The following is a 19,154-nucleotide window of genomic DNA, read 5'->3' on the forward strand; positions in this document are numbered from 1 at the left end:
GGGGATGGGGTACAAAATTGGGATTAATGTAGGATTAGTATAAATGGATGGGTGATGGTCAGCACAGACTCGGTGGGCCGAAGGGCCTGTTTCAGAGCTGTATCTCTAAATAAATAAATAAATAAAATAAATAAATAGAGAGAGAATTGCATTAAATCTTATTTGGGTTCCTGCTCTCAAATGTTGTGGAATCTTGATTGCTCCAATATTATTGGGCCAAAAGAGATCATCTATGTGAAAGATCAGAGCTTCTTCCGTAAAGGAAATTCACACTTGGCCTTCAGTGTTTAAGTCATTCCATTACCTTACAACCACAAACTATATGCATTTAAAGAGTAGCTTTTAAAAAGCTGGAAAACATCCAAGGTGCTTCACAGGAGCGTATTCAGCTCTCTAAACTCCTACCCACTTTCCATTTAGCTTGCTGCAGTTTTGCTTGGAATTTATAAACCCCATCTCCAGACAACTTTCCTGATGTTTGCTACAGCTCACAGAGAACCTCTAATATTTTACACATGGGGTCAATGGAATCACAGTGCTGCAACTAAAAACAGAGATATGGTGGATATTCCTTGCCATCTTGCTGATCCCGCAGACATGCTGCATTTAGATTTTTTTTTTTTATTCGTTCATGGGATGTGGGCGTCGCTGAACAGGCCAGCAAAATTGCCCATCCCTAATTGCCCTTGAGAAGGTGGCGGTGAGCTGCCTTCTTGAACCGCTGCAGTCCATTTGGGGTAGGTACACCCACAGTGCTGTTAGGAAGGGAGTTCCAGGATTTTGACCCAGCAACAGTGAAGGAACGGCGATATAGTTCCAAGTCAGGATGGTGTGTGACTTGGAGGGGAACTTTCAGGTGATGGCATCCCCAAGCATCTGCTGCCCTGGTCCTTCTAGGTGGTAGGGTTCGTGGGTTTGGAAGGTGCTGTCGAAGGAGCCTTGATGCGTTGCTGCAGTGCATCTTGTAGATGATACACACTGCTGCCACTGTGCAGTGGTGGAGGGAGTGAATGTTTGTGGATGGGGTGCCAATCAAATGGGCTGCTTTGTCCTGGATGATGTTGAGCTTCTTGAGTGTTGTTGGAGCTGCACCCATCCAGGCAAGTGGAGAGCATTACATCACACTCCTGACTGGTGCCTTGTAGATGGTGGACAGGCTTTGGGAAGTCAGGTGGTGAGTTACTTGCCACAGGAGTCCTAGCCTCTGACCTACTCTTGTCGCCACAGTATTTATATGGCTACTCCAGATCAGTTTCTGGTCAATGGTAACCCCCAGAATGTTGATAGTGGGGAATTCAGCAAAAGTAATGCCATTGAATGTCAAGGGGAGATGGTTAGATTCTCTCTTGTTGGAGATGGCCATTGCCTGGCACTTGTGTGGCACAAATGTTACTTGCCACTCATTAGCCCAAGCCTGGATATTGTCCAGGTCTTGCTGCATTTATACATGGACTGCTTCAGTATCTGAGGAGTCATGAATGGTGCTAAACATTGTGCAATCAGCGAACATCCCCACTTCTGACCTTATGATTGAAAGAGGGTCATTGATGAAGCAGCTGAAGATGGTTGGGCCTCGGGTACTACCCTGAGGAGCTCCTGCAGTGATGGCCTGGAGCTGAGATGATTTGTAAGCTGTCGGGGGCGAAAAAGAGGAGGAAGAAACATAGGTGGCATGGCCAGGAAATTATAGCAAGAGGAATTTCTGCAGGAGTTAAAAACTCCTTTCCTGGATTATTGAACCTTTGAGGGACATTTTTTAGCATGACATTTTTGTATAAAAATCATTACTCAAAACTAAAATGCATGAAACCCACAATTGGCTCGGCATTAGATTGCATCTCAGCAGTAAATACAAGGACACGGGACCGTCATTTGCTCCAATACATTGTGCATGTTCTTCTTCTTTACACCATCTTCTTCAGCTGCGCGAGATTGCCTTACATCCTTTCTCAATGACCAGACTGGACCCACAATAAAAAACAGACCTACCTAACCAATTATAAAAGCTGGAAATCAAAATTACAACTTACCGAATGCAGGTAGGTATCATCTGTGGCATAATGGTCTCCTGGGAACGGTGGTTCCGTTATGGTCACTTGCTTTTGGATTGGTGCACTTGTTCCATTAGTAGCATTTTTAAGCAAATTTCCCAAATCATTTTCTTCACCACTGTTAACAGCATCCCAAAAGTTCACTCTGATTATTGTTTGAACGGACTCTTCAGAAGTATTACTCTTCACACTAGTAGTTTTGGGAAATATCTCCCTCAAATATCTGAAAAAAAATTTGATATAACAGGTATCTAATAAGATGAAGCAAGCTAGTCAATCAACCCATCTCTCCCACAGACCACAAACTCTACCCATATTATTTAATCTCTTAAAAAGGAAGGTATGTATACAAGCATAACTTCCAAGCAGAAAAGACTTTGGAAAACTCAACTCCCCAAAAGGTTGTCTTACAAATCTTCAGAAATCAATCCAATGATATATTTATTCTCAGAGCTTAGCACTGTGAAATGGAAATCAAACCAACGTTAAATTTGTGTGGTGCAAATCTGGACTTAAGGTCCAATAAGATGTTGGAGCAAAGCAGAGTGAGCTCACTTTCCTCTCTCTCCAGTGTCAGAGCAAGCCACAATTCCAGATTGAGGCTGTATTTTGTATTCCTTGAATGCCTTTGGTCCTGCCAAATCCATCTTTCCCGTGAATTCATATTTGAATCTCTCCAGACAAGTTTCTGCCCCTGCTACAACACTGAAACAGCCCTAACCAAAGACCTCAGTGACTGCAGATCATTATCCCTCCTCAGCCTCCTGCTGTCCCTTCACAGCCTTTGGGATGGTCCCAATCCACTGCTCTGTTGCCCACCACTTTCATACTTTCACTTGGTTCCTCTCTCACCTATCCAATTACAGCCACAGGATCTCCAACAATGGGTTCTCTTCCCACCCACGCCATTACCCCTGAAGACCAAGGGTCAGGGGATGTGGGAGGATTCAGGAAAGTGTAAATTCAAAAGCAATAAAAGAAATGTCAAGACTGTAGAGCAGGGTAGCAATCTGAGTGAAAATAAGCAGACATCTTAAGATAATGGAGCATTAGGGTAACATCAAGTGAAATAGTTGAAGCTAAAGGCACTATAGCTGAATGCACAATAAAATAAATGAACATAATAAATTTGATCTAATAGCCATTACAGAGACATGGTTACAGTATGACCAAGTTTAGGAATTAATTATTGTAGGACATTTGACTTTTAGAAAAGATAGGCAAAAAGACAAAGGAAGGGGTAGCCCTGATAAAAGGATGGAATAAAGACAGTACAGAGAAAGGATCTTAACTCAGAAAATTAAGATGCAGTATCAGTTTGGGGGGGGGGTGGAGGTGGGGAATCTAAGAAACAGTAAGGAGCAGAAAGCATTGATGGGAGTAGCTTATGGAACCTCTAACAGTCGTGTCAGGCAGAATACAAATCAGGAAATTAGAGGTGCATGCAACAAGGATAAGACAGTAATCATGGAGACTTGAATCTTAACAGACTGGGCAAACCAAGTGTGCAGTAGTAATGTGGAGGAATAGAATGCATTCAAGATCATTTGCTAGGTCAGTAAGTCATTGAACCAAGGGAACAGGCTATTTTAGATCTAGCATTGCCCACTGAAACAGGGTTAAATAATAACTTTATAGTAAAGAAGCCTCTGCAGAAGAGTGATAATAATACAAATTTTATATTTAGTTTGAATGTAATTTAATTAAGTCCGAAACTAGGCTCTTAAATCAGAACAAAACAAACTATATTAGCAGACAGGTACAGCGAGCAATTAGGAAGGCAAATGGCATGTTGGCCTTTATTGCAAGGGGGTTGGAGTACAAGAATAAAGAGGTCTTGCTACAATTGTACAGGATTTTGGCAAGACCACATCTGCAGTACTGTGTGCAGTTGAGGAAAGGCTAAGTAAATTGGGACTATACTCTCTGGAGTTTAGAATAATGAGAGGCGATCTCATTGAAAGATTCTGAAGGGGCTGGATAGGGTTTTTCTTTAATTATTCGTTAGTGGGATATGGGCATTTATTGCCCTTCCCTAATTGCTCTTGAAGTGAATGGCTTGCTAGGCCATTTCAGAGGGCATCTTAAGAGTCAACCACATTGCTGTAGGTCTGGGGTCACAGATAGGCCAGACCAGGTAAGGACAGCAGATTTCCTTCCCTAAAGGACATTACTGAAACAGATGTTTTTTTTTTAATACAACAAATGACAATGGTTTCATTAGACCAGCTTTTTAAAAAAATGTCCACATTAATTGAATTCAAATTTCACCATCTGCCATGGTGGGATTCGAACCCATGTCCCCACAGCAGTAGCCTGGGTTTTTGGGTTATTAGACCAGTGACATTATCACTATACCACTGCTGGTCGGGGAATCCAAAACAAGGGCGCACAGTCTCGGCATAAGGGCCGATCATTTAGGACGGAGATGGGAAGAAATTTCTTCACTCAAAGGGTTGTGAATCTTTAGAATTCTCTACAACAGAGAGTTGCGGATTAAAGCGTGACTACCCGACCCGAACCCAACCAGACCCGACGACAAGCGTGGGGATCGGGTCGGGTCTCGCTGGAGGTGGACAGTAATCGTCAAATGAACATTCAGGACGTCAAGGCAGGAAACGTGCAGTGCAGACTCCGCACTCTGCAGTAATGCCTGGCTACCAGACCAAAGCCGACTACATGCATCGGGTTCGTTTGGGCATTTTAAAAAATTGAAGGACTTGGGCCCGGATTGGCTGTTGTCGGGTTGGGCCTCAATTTTATAGCCAAGCCAGGCTTTATTGTGGATGCTCCATTATTCAATACATTTAAGGTTGGAATAGATGGACTTTTGGTCTCCCAGCACAGACACGATGGGATGAAAGGCCTCTGTGCTGTAACTTTTCTATGGCTCTATGGATATTACGAGCAGGCGGGAAGTAGAGTTGAAGCCCAAGATCAGCCATGATCGTAATGAATGGTGGAGCAGACTCAATGGGCCATATGGTCTACTCCTGCTCCTATTTCTTGTGTTCTTGAGGGGTGAGTTAGCAAAGGTAGTTGAAAAAGTAGATTAGAAGATATATGACTGTAGACAAGCAATGGCAAACATTTACAGAATTACTGCATAATTTGCAATGAATATACATTTCATTAAGTAAAAACCCTACAGGAAAGGTGGCTCAGCTGTGCACAACAAGCAAGCGAGGCTAAAGATAGCATTAGATTAAAAGACAGAGGTTTATAATGTTGCCAAAAACAGTAAACAAAAAAATTCAGCAAAAGGAGGACCAAGACATTGATAAAGAAAAAAAAGGATATAAGAGAGTGAACCAGCAAGAGACATAAAATAGATTGCAACAGCTTCTATAGGTATATAAAAAGGAAGAGATTAGAAAAATGAATGTGGATCCCTAAGAGACAGGAGAAATTAGAATGGGAATAAGGAAATGGCAAGAGACATTTAACAAATTCTGTACATCTGCCTTCATGATAGAAGGCACAAAAACATTTGCCAATAATAGGGAACAAAGAGTCTAGTGAAAAATCAGGAACTTAAAATTATTAGTATATAAATAATGCTGAAGAAATTGATGGCACTAAAAGCCAGAAAATCCCCAGAAACTGATGCCTCCTATTTTAAAACCAGGTAAAGGGTTACAGGCATAGTGGATGCATTGGTTTTGGTCTTCCAAATTTCCCTAGATTCTAGAACAGTCCCTCTGGATTAGAAGGTAGTAAATGTAAGCCTGCTGTGCTAGAAAGGGATAGAGAGAAAACAGAGAACTATAAGCCAGTTAACCTGAGATCAGTGGGAGGGAAACACCAGAACCTATTAGAAGGGACATGATTAACAGTGCCCTTAGAAAATCAAAATATAATGGTTCAGAGTTAACACAAATTTGTGAAAGGGATTTGACAGGTTTTTATTTGAGGTCGCAACTAGCAGGGGGAATAAAAGGGAAACGAGTGGATTTGGATTTTCAAAAAGCATTCAATAAGGTGCAATAACAAGAGGTTATTGTACAACATTAGGGCACATGGGTTTGTGGGTAATATATTAGCATGGATTGAGGATTGGTTAAGAGACAATAAACTAAGTAGTAGTTTCTCCAACGAGATAGTTGAGGCAAATGTAGAGGTTAAAGCAAGCAAGTCCAGAAGACAGGCCAGGCAGGGGCAGTACAGGGAGCGTGGAAGGTCTGGTCAGCTAAACTGCATTTACTTTAATGCAAGAAGCCTTACAGGTAAGGCAGATGAACTCCGACCATGGATCATTGCATGGGATTGTGATATTATAGCTATTACGGAAACGTGGTTGAGGGATTGGCAGGAATGGCAGCTCAATGTTCCGGGGTACCAATGCTTCCAGCGTGACAGAGGTGGAGGCAAGAGAGGAGGGGGATGTGCACTATTGATTAGGGAGGACATCCCGGGGGGGGAAAAGTCCAGCGAGGCCATATGGGTAGAACTTAGAACTAAGAAAGGGGTGATCACTTTGATGGTATTATACTATAGGCCCCCCAATAGTCAGAGAGAATTGGGGGAGCATATATGTAGGGAAATCACAGATAGGTGTAGGAATTATAGGGTTGTAACAGTAGGTGATTTTAACTTCCCTAATATTGACTGGGACTGCCTTAGTGCTAAGGGATCAGATGGGGAAGAATTTGTTAAGTGCGTCCAGGATAGTTTTCTGAAGCAGTATGTGGATGGCCCTACTAGAGAAGGGGCTACACTCGACCTCCTCTTAGGAAATGAGGAAGGGCAGGTGGTTGATGTGTCAGTGGGGGAGCACTTTGGGACCAGTGACTATAACTCCATTAGCTTCAAGATAGTTATGGAAAAGGATAGGACTGGTCCTCAAGTCGAAGTCCTAAATTGGGGGAAGGCTAATTTCAATGGCATCAGACAGGACCTCTCAAAAGTTGAATGGGAGAGGCTGTTTACAGGTAAAGGGACGTCTGGTGAGTGGGAGGCTTTTAAAAGTGAAATAGGAAGAGTTCAGGGCTGGCATGTTCCTGTTAGATTGAAGGGGAAGGCTGGCATGTTTAGGGAACCTTGGTTGACGAGGGATATTGAGGGTCTGGTCAGGACAAAGAAGGAAGCATATGTCAGGTTTAGGCAGCTGGGATCGAGCGAGTCCCTCGAGGAGTATAGGGGATGTAGGAGTACACTGAAGAAGGAAATTAGGAGGGCGAATAGGAGCCATGAGATTTCCCTGGCAGATAAGATAAAGGAGAATCCTAAAAGATTCTATTAGTATATTAAAAGTAAAAGGGTAGCTAGGGAGAGAGTAGGTCCCCTTAAGGATCAGTGTGGCAATCTATGTGTGGAGCCACGGGAAATGGGCGAGGTCTTAAATGAATATTTCTCGTCCATATTTACCGTGGAGAAGGTCATGGAAGCTAGCGAGTTCAAGGGAAGGAACACCGATATCTTGGAGCATATCAACATTACAAAGGAGGAGGCGTTGGAGGTTTTGAAGCGCATTAAGGTGGATAAATCCCCAGGGCCTGACCAGGTGTATCCTAGGATGCTATGGGAAGCAAGGGAGGAGATTGCTGGGGCCCTGGCAGAGATTTTTGTATCATCGTTAGCCACGGGTGAGGTACCGGAAGACTGGAGGATAGCTAACGTTGTGCCTTTATTTAAGAAGAGCAGCAGGGATAAACCGGGGAACTATAGGCTGGTGAGCCTTACATCAGTGGTGGGAAAGTTATTGGAAGGGATTCTGAGAGACAGGATTTATATGTATCTGGAAAGGCATGGTCTGATTAGGGATAGTCAGCATGGGTTTGTGCGTGGGAAATCATGTCTCACGAATTTGATTGAGTTTTTCGAGGAGGTGGCCAAGAGGATTGACAAGGGCAGGGTGGTGGACGTTGTCTACATGGACTTTAGCAAGGCCTTTGACAAGGACCCGCATGGTAGGCTGGTCCAGAAGGTTCGAACACATGGGATCCAGGGTGAGCTAGCCAATTGGATACAAAATTGGCTTGGTGATAGGAGGCAGAGGGTGGTAGTGGAGGGTTGTTTTTCAGACTGGAGACCGGTGACCAGTGGTGTGCCGCAGGGATCGGTGCTGGGCCCTCTGTTGTTTGTCATATATATTAATGACTTGGATGTGAATGTAAGGGGCATGATTAGTAAGTGTGCAGATGACACCAAAATTGGTGGTATAGTGGACAGTGAAGAAGGTTGTCTAAGGTTACAACAGGATATAGATCAACTGAGAAAGTGGGCAAGGGATAGGCAAATGGAATTTAACACAGACAAGTGTGAAGTGATGCATTTTGAGAAGTTAAACCAGGGCAGGACATATACAGTGAATGGCAGGGCCCTGGGGAGTGTTGTTGAGCAGAGAGAACCTGGGGTGCAAGTACATAGTTCCCTGAACGCGGCAACACAGGTAAACAGGGTGGTGAAGAAGGCGTATGGCATGCTTGCCTTCATCAGCTGAGGCATTGAGTACAAGAGTTGGGACGTCATGTTACAGTTGTACATAACGTTGGTTAGGCCGCATTTGGAGTACTGTGTGTAGTTCTGGTCGCCACACTACACATAAGATGTAATTAAGCTAGAGAGGGTGCAGAAAAGATTCACAAGGATGTTGCCTGGTTTGGAGAGCTTGAGTTACAAAGAGAGATTGGATAGGCTGGGTCTGTTTTCCCTGGAGCAAAGGAGGCTGAGAGGGGACATGATAGAGGTATATAAAATTATGAGGGGCATAGATAGGGTAGATAGTCAGAGTCTGTTTCCCACAGTAGGGGTGACTAAAACTAGAGGGCATAGATTTAAGGTGAGAGGGAGGAGGTTTAAAGGGGATCAAAGGGGTAAATTTTTCACAGAGAATAGTGGGTATCTGGAATGAGCTGCCTGAGGAGGTGGTGGAGGCAGGAACAGTAGCAACATTTAAGAGGCATCTGGACAGGTACTTGAATGAGCAAGGCATCGAGGGATATGGAATTAATGCAGGCAGGTGGGATTAGTATAGATAGGCGTTATGGTCGGCATGGACGCGGTGGGCCGAAGGGCTTGTTTCTATGCTGTACGACTCTATGACTCTATAACAAAGAGTAGGGATAAACAGGTTATTTTTAGGTTGTAACTAGCTACAGCAAGGATGAGTGTTTGGGCCTCAGCTATTTACAATCTATGTCCATGAGGGGACTGAGTGTAATCTATCCAAGTTTGTTGATGATACAAAGTTAGATGGGAAAGTAAGCTGTTAGAAGGACGCAAAGAGGCTGCAAAAGTATATGGATAAGAACATAATGTCGAGAAATATGAAGTTATCTACTTCGGTAGTATTAAGAAAACCCTATATGCCAAATGGGAAATTTTAATTCATCAGTCAGAAACTTGCACAAGACCTTTAATGAAGAAAATCCTACAGTTAAACTTTGAAAAAAAAAATTGGCAACCAAGATTACCACTGCAATTTGCATCTGAAACACCTTTGCACATTCCAAGGCCCAACTGGAGTCAGAAGTCTAACAAGCACAGCCAGGACAATGCTTTGGACAACTTAGATTATCCAGATCGCCCTCGTTAGTGGGACATTCAAAGCCACATTGAGAACAAAGAACAGTACAGCACAGGAACAGGCCATTCGGCCCTCCAAGCCTGCGCCGATCTTGATGCTTGTCTAAACTAAAACCTTCTGCACTTCTGGGGACCGTATCCCTCTTTTCCCATCGTATTTGTCAAGATGCATCTTAAATGTTGCTATCGTACCTGCTTCCACCACCTCCCCCAGCAGCAAGTTCCAGGCACTCACCACCCTCTGTGTAAAGAACTTGCCTCGCACATCCCCTCTAAACTTTGCCCCTCGCACCTTAAACCTATGTCCCCTAGTAACTGACTCTTCCACCCTGGGAAAAGGCTTCTGACTATCCACTCTGTCCATGCCGCTCATAACTTTGTAAACCTCTATCATGTCACCCCTCGACCTCCGTCGTTCCAGTAAAAACAATCCGAGTTTTTCCAACCTCTCCTCATAGCTAATGCCCTCCAGACCAGGCAACATCCTGGTAAACCTCCTCTGTACCCTCTCCAAAGCCTCCACGTCCTTCTGGTAGCGTGGCGACCAGAATTGCACGCAATATTCTAAGTGTGGCCTAACCACGGTTCTGCACAGCTGCAGCATGACTTGCCAATTTTTATACTCTATGCCCCGACCGATGAAGGCAAGCATGCCGTATGCCTTCTTGACTACCTTATCCACCTGTGTTGCCACTTTCATTGACCTGTGGACTTGTACGCCCAGATCTCTCTGCCTGTCAATACTCCTAAGGGTTCTGCCATTTACTGTATACTTCCCATCTGTAATAGATCTTCTAAAATGCATTGCCTCACATTTGTCCTGATTAAACTCCATCTGCCATTTCTCCGCACAAGTCTCCAACCGATCTATATCCTGCTGTATCCTCTGACAATCCTCATCACTATCCGCAACTCCAGCAACCTTTGTGTCGTCCGCAAACTTACTAATCAGACCAGCTACATTTTCCTCCAAATCATTTATATATAATACAAACAGCAAAGGTCCCAGCACTGATCCCTGCGAAACACCACTAGTCACAGCCCTCCATTCAGAAATGCACCCTTCCACTACTACCCTCTGTCTTCTATGACCGACTGCCAGTTCTGTATCCATCTTGCCAGCTCACCTCTGATCCCGTGTGACTTCACCTTTTGTACCAGTCTGCCAAGAGGGACCTTGTCAAAGGCTTTACTGAAGTCCATATAGGCAACATCCACTACCATTCCTTCATCAATCATCTTTGTCACTTCCTCAAAAAACTCAATCAAGTTAGTGAGACACGACCTCCCCTTCACAAAACCATGCTGCCTCTCGCTAATAAGTTCGTTTGTTTCCAAATGGGAGTAAATCCTGTCCCAAAGAATCCTCTCTAATAGTTTCCCTACCACTGACATAAGGCTCACCAGCCTATAATTTCCTGGATTATCCTTGCTACCCTTCTTAAACAAAGGAACAACATTGGCCCAGAGGACTGGAGAATAGCCAATGAGGATACAAAGATTTCTGTCAATGCCCCAGCAATTTCTTCCCTTGCCTCCCTCAGTATTCTGGGGTAGATCCCATCAGGCCCGGAGACTTATCTACCTTAATGCTTTGCAAGACGCCCACCACCTCCTTTTTGATAACGACATGACCCAGACTATCTACACTCCCTTTCCTAGACTCATCATCCAAGTCCTTCTCTTTGGTGAATACTGATGCAAAGCACTCATTTAGTACCTCACCCATTTCTTCTGGCTCCACACATAGATTCCCTCCTCTGTCCTTGAGTGGGCCAACTCTCTTGCTGTTTATATACAAATAAAAAGGATTATCCTTAATCCTGTTTGCCAATGACTTTTCATGACCCCTTTTAGCCCTCCTGACGCCTTGCTTAAGTTCCTTCCTATTTTCTTTATATTCCTCAAGGGCTTCGTCTGTTCCCAGCCTTCTAGCCCTTACGAATGCTTCCTTTTTCTTTTTGACTCGGCTCACAATATCCCTCGTTATCCAAGGTTCCCAAAACTTGCCAAACTTATCCTTCTTCCTCACAGGAACATGCCGATCCTGGATTCTAATCAACTGACGTTTGAAAGACTCCCAAGGCAGATGTTGATTTACCCTCAAACAGCCGCCCCCAATCTAAATTCTTCAGTTCCTGCCTAATATTGTTATAATTAGCCTTCCCCCAATTTAGCACCTTCACCCGAGGACTACTCTTATCCTTATCCACAAGTACCTTAAAACTTACGGAATTATGGTCACTGTTCCCGAAATGCTCCCCTACTGAAACTTCGACCACCTGGCCCGGCTCATTCCCCAATACCAGGTCCAGTACGGCCCCTTCCCTAGTTGGACTATCTACATATTGTTTCAAGAAGCCCTCCTGGATGCTCCTTACAAATTCTGCCCCATCCAAGTCCCTAGCACGAAGTGAGTCCCAGTCAATATAGGGGAAGTTAAAATCACCCACCACTACAACCCTGTTACCTTTACATCTTTCCAAAATCTGTCTACATATGTGCTCCTCTACCTCCCATTGGCTGTTGGGAGGCCTGTAGAAAACCCCCAACATTGTGACTGCACCCTTCCTATTCCTGAGCTCCACCCATATTGCCTCGCTGCATGGCCCCTCCAAGGTGTCCTCCCGCAGTACAGCTGTGATATTCTCCTTAACCAGTAATGCAACTCCCCCACCCCTTTTACATCCCCTTCTATCCCGCCTGTAGCTTCTAAATCCCAGAACATTTAGCTGCCAATCCTGTCCTTCCCTCAACCAAGTCTCTGTAACAGCAACAACATCATAGTTCCAAGTACTAATCCAAGCTCTAAGTTCATCTGCCTTACCGGTTATACTTCTTGCATTGAAACAAATGCACTTCAGACCACCAGTCCCACTGTGCTCAGCAACATCTTCCTGCCTGCTCTTCCCCTTAGTCTCACTGGCCTTATTTACTAGTTCCCCCTCAGTTATTTCACCTGCTGTCCTACTGCTCTGGTTCCCACCCTGCTGCCACACTAGTTTAAACCCTCCCGAGTGACGCTAGCAAACCTCGCAGCCAGGATATTTGTGCCCCTCCAGTTTAGATGCAACCCGTCCTTCTTGTACAGGTCCCACCTGTCCCTGAAGAGATCCCAATGATCCAGATATCTGAAACCCTCCCTCCTACACCAGCTGTTCAGCCACGAGAATGCCATGAGGCATTCATAAGTGGAGACATCCCACCAGAGGGTAAACACTGACACTACCACCTGAGAGACATTTTGAGTTTTAGACCTCATTAAAAACAAAGGGGATTGAGAGAACCATGTGACCATCGCCCCAGGCTGTGTAAGACTGGGAGTTTTGTTACACAAAAAAATAAGAGACAAGCAGTAACTGAGTATAGCAGCAGAGGAGACTGTGTGCTTCCCTGTTTCTCCCTGTCTCTCTAGAAAACATCAAGTTTGAAAACTGTTGGCAACTGTGGACCCTCCAAGCCTACAGACTGCTACAGTCAGAGACCAGGGGAGGAGAGCCACCTACAAGTGTGCTTTCATGAAAACCCTGAGCCAAGCGGGCCAACCACAAAGTGCACTTTGACCAGCCAAGGACTTCAAGAACACAACTTCATCTGGAAGACCACCAAATCATCTAACCCCACCAACAGTGTATTTAACATTTATTTATTCTGAACTTTAATCCAACCAAGGAACATACTTCCCACTTTGTAATCTATTTGTGCGTGTGTGATCCTTGTGTGAATGCGTGCATGTGTAGCGTTTTTTTTTTATTATTTTAGTTCAGGTTTAGCTTGTTGAATATAATAAACTTAGCAAACTCAACAAAACCTGTCCGATTGGTTCTTTCACGATCACATTAAAGGCAAAAGGTAAAACACTTACTGAGGTGGTAAGCACAACCACTGTTTAAAAGGAATAAACCCTGTTACAGTCAAAGAAGAGGAAGGGAAAGAGGGACAACTGTGACCCCCTCCTCACCTTGGCTGTAATAGGAAGCTGGTGTGGGTGGCTTCCACTTTTCACCACTCAACTGACGGCAGATAATGTTTTTCAGTCCCTGAGTGTTTAAGGTCAAATAAACAGACAAATGACAAGTTTTCTCATAGGTTTAAAAAAGATAATTATTTATTAAAACAATACCCGATGCATTCACACATATACATAAAGATAAAGATAAAGAGTAGAGGGTAGCATGCAATTAGAGTCCGATTGCTATAAAGAGAGTTCACTTTGAAACCTTCTGGGATTTCCAGGAGGAATTTTTAACAGCGCTGTAGGCTTGAATGTTCCTGGTCTTGGAATTGATGAAGTGTAGCAGACTCCTTTGGTTAAAACTCAGTCCAAAATTGGTGGGAGTCCTGACTGAATTTCTCACGTGGAGTGTTTTCAAGGTCACCTTGCAATCTCTCTACCTCAGTAGTTTAAAGATGGTGCTGGCAGGGCTTATTGCTTAGCTGGATTGATCGCTCAGTTTCTCTGGCTGGAATGGCTTTCTGGCTCCCTCTCTCAGAGAAGTTACTTTTTTTCAAGTAAAAACTAAATCAGGTTTTTATTTTAAATCAGGTGACTCAAGACGGTGTCCCCGGGGCTGCTCATACAACGTGCCAGGAATTGGGGACCATTGTTACATACATCGGAATGTGGTCCATTTTGATAAATAGGTGCTACTATTTTGGCCTTGGCTTCATAGTCAGTCTGTCCACAAAAGCCTTTGCAAGTCCAATTTTTGATGATAGGAGTTGTTTGCATGGAATGGGCTGTTTTACATATCAATGTGCCTCACGGCAATTCCAGATGTTAATAATGGTACTGTCTTCAACAGACGTGATTAGCAGTACAGGAGCAGATCACTTGATCTCTCCTTCCATGTTGCTGGGTAGCAAAGTGTCCATTTTCTTGTACATTAGTTCAACAGTTTACTTCTATTTCATAATTCCTCCAGTTCACTTCATGTTTCATCACTGTTTCCTCCATTAGTGTGACAGCAGGAAAAACAGAAAAGACTTATTTTTAAAAATGGCGAGAGACTGGGAAATGTAGGTATTCACAGGGACCTGGATATCCTTGTACATGAGTCACAAAGTTAACATGCAGGTAGAGAAAGCAATTAGGAAATCAAATGGTATTTTAGCCTTCATTAAAATGGGATTGGAGTACTGGAGTACAAGAGTAAAGAAGTCTTACTGCAATTGTGTAGGGCCTTGCTGAGACCACATCTAGAGTACTGCATACAGCTTTGGTCTCCTCACCTTGTCTTAGAGGGAGTGTAACGAACGCTCACTAGACAAGATGCCTTAGATGACAGGATTGTCCTATGTGGACAGATCGAGTAGACTAGGCTGATATTCCCTAGAATTTAGATGAGAGGTGATCTCATTGAAACATAAAATTCTTTGGGTTTGACAAGTTAGATTCTGGGAGTATGTTTCTCCTCATTGAGAAGTCTGGAACTAGGGGTCACAGTCTTAGAACTGAGATGAGGAGAAATTTTTCACTCACTCAGAGGGTTGTGGATCTTTGGAAGTCTCTACTGCAGAGCTGTGGATACTCAGTCGTTTACTACAATCAATGCAGAGATCAATAGATTTGTGGATATGCAGGGAATCGAGAGATATAGCTGTGGCAGATCAACCATGATATCGAATGGTGGAGCAAGCTCAAAGGGCCAAATGGCCGACTCTTTTTTTATTCATTCATTGGCTGTGGGCGTTGCTGGCTATGCCAGCATTTATTACCCATCCCTAATTGCCCTCGAGAAGGTGGTGGTGAGCTGCCTTCTTGAACCGCTGCAGTCCATGGGAAGTAGGTACACCACAGTGCTGTTAGAAAGGGAGTTCCAGGATTTTGACCCAACGACAGTGACGGAACAGCAATATAGTTCCAAGTCAGGATGGTGGGTGACTTGGAGGGGAACATGCAGGTGGTGGTTCCCATACATTTGCTGCCCTTGTCCTTCTAGCTGGTAGAGGTCGAGGGTTTGGAAGGTGTTGTTTAAGAAGCCTTGGTGCATTGCTGCAGTGCATCTTGTAGATGGTGCACACTGCTGCCACTGTGAGTCGGTGGGGGAGGGAGTGAATGTTTGTGGATGGAGTGCCAATCAAGCGGGCTGCTTTGTTCTGGGTGATGTCGAGCTTCGAGTGTTGTTGGAGCTGCACCCATCCAGACAAGTGGAGAGTATTCCATCACACTCCTGACTTGTGCCTTGTAGATGGAGGACAGGCTTTGGGGAGTCAGGAGGTGAGTTGCACACCGCAGGATTCCTAGCCTCTGATCTGTTCTAGTAGCCACAGTATTTATATGGCTACTCCAGTTCCGTTTCTGGTCAATGGTAGCCCCTAGGATGTTGATAGTGGGGGATTCAGTGATGGTAATGCCATCAAATGTCAAGGGGAGATGGTTATATTCTCTCTTGTTGGAGATGGTCATTGCCTGGCACTTATATGACATGAATGTTACTTGCCACGGACTGCTTCAGTATCTGAGGAGTCGCGAATAGTGCTGAATATTGTGCAATCAGCGAACATCCCCACTTCTGACCTTATGATTGAAGGAAGGTTATTGATGAAGCAGTTGAAGATGGTTGGGCTGAGGACACTATCCTGAGGAACTCCTGCAGTGATGTCCTGGAGCTGAGATGACTGACCTCCAACAATCGTAACCATCTTCCTTTGTGCTATGTATGTCTCCAACCAGCAGAGAGTTTTCCCCCCGATTCCCACTGACCTCAGTTTTGCTCGGGCTCCTTGATGCCATACTCGGTCAAATGCTGCCTTGATGTCAAGGGCAGTCACTCTCACCTCACCTCTGGAGCTCAGTTCTTTTGTCCATGTTTGAACCAAGGCTGTGATGAGGTCAGGAGCTGAGTGCCCCTGGTGGAATCCAAACTGAGCATCACTGAGCAGGTTATTGCTAACAAGTGCTGCTTGATGGCACTGTTGATGACACTTTCCATCACTTTACTGATGATTCAGAGTAGACTGATGGGGTAGTAATTGGCTGGGTTGGACTTGTCCTGCTTTTTTTTTTGTGTACAGGACATACCTGGGAAATTTTCCACATTGCAAGGTAGATGCCAGTGTTGTAAAATGTACTGGAACAGCTTGGCTAGGGGTGCGGCAAGTTCTGGAGCACAGGTCTTCAGTACTATTGCCAGAATGTTGTCAGGGCCCATAGCCTTTGCAGTATCCAGCGCCTGCAGTCGTTTCTTGATATCACGCATAGTGAATCAAATTGGTTGAAGTCTGGCATCTGTGAAGCTGGGGACTTCAGGAGGAAGCTGAGATGGATCATCAACTCGGCACTTCTGGCTGAAGATTGTTGCAAATCCTTCAGCCTTATCTTTCGCACTGATGGGCTGGGTTCCCCCATCATCGAGGATGGAGTAATTTGTGGAGCCACCTCCTCCAGTTAGTTGTTTAATTGTCCACTACCATTCACGACTGGATGTGGCAGGATTGCAGAGCTTAGATCTGATCCGTTGGTTATGGGATCGCTTAGCTCTGTCCATCACATGCTGCTTACGCAGTTTGGCACACAGGTAGTACTGTGTTGTAGTTTCACCAGGTTGACACCTCATTTTGAGGTATGCCTGGTGCTGCTCCTGGCATGCCCTCCTGCACTCTTCATTAAACCAGGGTTGGTCTCCTGGCTTGATGGTAATGGTAAAGTGGGGGATATGCCAGGCCATGAGGTTACAGATTGGTTGAGTACAATTCTGCTGCTGCTGATGGCCCACAGCATCCCATGGATGCCCAGTTTTGCACTGCTAGATCTGTTCGAAATCTATCCCATTTAGCACGGTGATAGTGCCACACAACATGATGGAGGGTATCCTCAATGTGAAGGCTGGACTTTGTCTCCACAAGGACTGCGCGGTGGTCACTCCTACCAATACTGTCGTGGACAGATGCATCTGCGGCAGGCAGATTGGTGAGGACGAGGTCAAGTATGTTTTCCCCTCTTGTTGGTTCCCTTATCACCTGTCGCATACCCAGTCTAGCAGCTATGTCCTTTAGGACTCGGCCAGCTATAGTGCTGACAGACATTGAAGTTCCCCACCCAGAGTACCTTGCCACTCTCAGTGCTTCCTCCAAGTGGTGTTCAACATGGAGGAGTACAGACTCATCAGCTGAGGGAGGGAGGTAGGTGGTAATCAGCAGGAGGTTTCCTTGTCCATGTTTGATCTGATGCCATGAGACTATTTATGTTCTTAAGGATCAATCCCTAGCCTCTTGGCAAAAACTGACAACATGGGACAGTTTTAGATGAGCTGAATTTCCTTCACCTAAAAATTGGGAAGACCAAAGGCATTGTTTTAAGTTGCTGCCACCTTCGGTCTCTGTCCTGTTGCCATCAATTCCACTCTGCTCCCCAGTCATCATCTCAGGCAGAACCAGACAGTTCACAACCTCGCTATCTTACTTGACCCAGAGTGGAATTTCCGATCCCAATTCTGCTCCATTACAAACAACGCCTACTTCCACCTCCATGGAATCAGCAACTTTCACTCCTCAATCTCTCGACTGCCAAAACCCTCATCCAGCCCTCTGGTGACACCAGATTTGACTATTCCAGTGCCAGCCTCCCATATGCCACCCTTCATAAACTTCAGCTCAACCAAAAACTTTCTAGCCCCCACCAAATCATACATAACCATCACCCTGTTCTCACTGACCAACAGACCCAAGGTCCCCCAATGTGGCCAAATTAAAATTCCCATCTCTTCATGGCCACCAGCCCGACAACCATGCCAGTACTTTCCGTTCTCACATCCGCCCCTCCCTACCCACTGCCGCCCCACCTTCATTCCACAAGTGTCTTTAGCTGCTTAGGTCCCACACTCTGGAGCTCTGTCCCAAACCCTGCTGCCTCTGCTCCTTTAAGACCCTGCTTAAAATCCAATCCTTCAAGCAAGCTTTTGATCACCCCAAATATCTCCTTCAGCATCCATTTTTCTCCGTATGCCGTGGACTTGTTTTACTCTGCACGGAAAAGTGCTATGCAAGTACAAGTTGATATTGTTATCGTAGCAAGTGGACACCAACATTACAATCAATAATATTCACTAGTTTTGGGCAGAACAAAGGGCATCTTTCACCGAGTTGGCATTATTCAACCCTACATAGTTAATCAAAGTGTCAGCTATTGAATTAAACTAAGTTGTACAGGAAGCATTGTGCCCCACACAATGATTGATGCTCCTTTAGGTCCAGTGTCGAGATATCATTTCCTTCCTAGGACAGCAATTACGTGAGTTGGCTTCTGCGTCTTGGGAACACTGCGGGGGATATGTTAGGGTGACCTGCAGTGATTCCCCTACTGAGATTTTCCCCCTTTCCATTCCAGAGGAGCAAAACTTTTCTCCCATTTGATGTCTCCCTCACCCAATCTTCACCTAAATGTAAATGTTCTCCAACTTACTCAACTACACTGGTACACACGGTTAGGACTACTGACACAAGGGGAGATGTGTAGCTCGGCAGCTGGGTGCAAGAGTGGCACGGCAGATTGACTGTCCACTAGAGAAAACACCCAATTTCATTTCCACTGAATGGCAGTTTCTGTAACAGATGGGCAATCCTTAGAGGGTGCAG

At 44.8% G+C, this 19,154-nt stretch overlaps 1 protein-coding gene across 4 annotated transcripts in view; it reads right to left on the reverse strand.

Moving 5' to 3' along the window:
- Positions 1-19,154, reverse strand: part of st6galnac (ST6 (alpha-N-acetyl-neuraminyl-2,3-beta-galactosyl-1,3)-N-acetylgalactosaminide alpha-2,6-sialyltransferase) — a 94,692-nt gene that overhangs the window by 40,620 nt on the left and 34,918 nt on the right. For all 4 annotated transcript variants that reach the window (XM_068058419.1, XM_068058416.1, XM_068058418.1 and 1 more), the window contains exon 3: positions 2,031-2,274. In XM_068058419.1, coding sequence (XP_067914520.1) covers positions 2,031-2,274 — 244 coding nt within the window. The remainder of the gene's footprint in view (positions 1-2,030; positions 2,275-19,154) is intronic.

Source organism: Heterodontus francisci, chromosome 26 (assembly GCF_036365525.1).
Source record: "Heterodontus francisci isolate sHetFra1 chromosome 26, sHetFra1.hap1, whole genome shotgun sequence".
In the NCBI taxonomy this organism is placed as follows: domain Eukaryota; kingdom Metazoa; phylum Chordata; class Chondrichthyes; order Heterodontiformes; family Heterodontidae; genus Heterodontus; species Heterodontus francisci.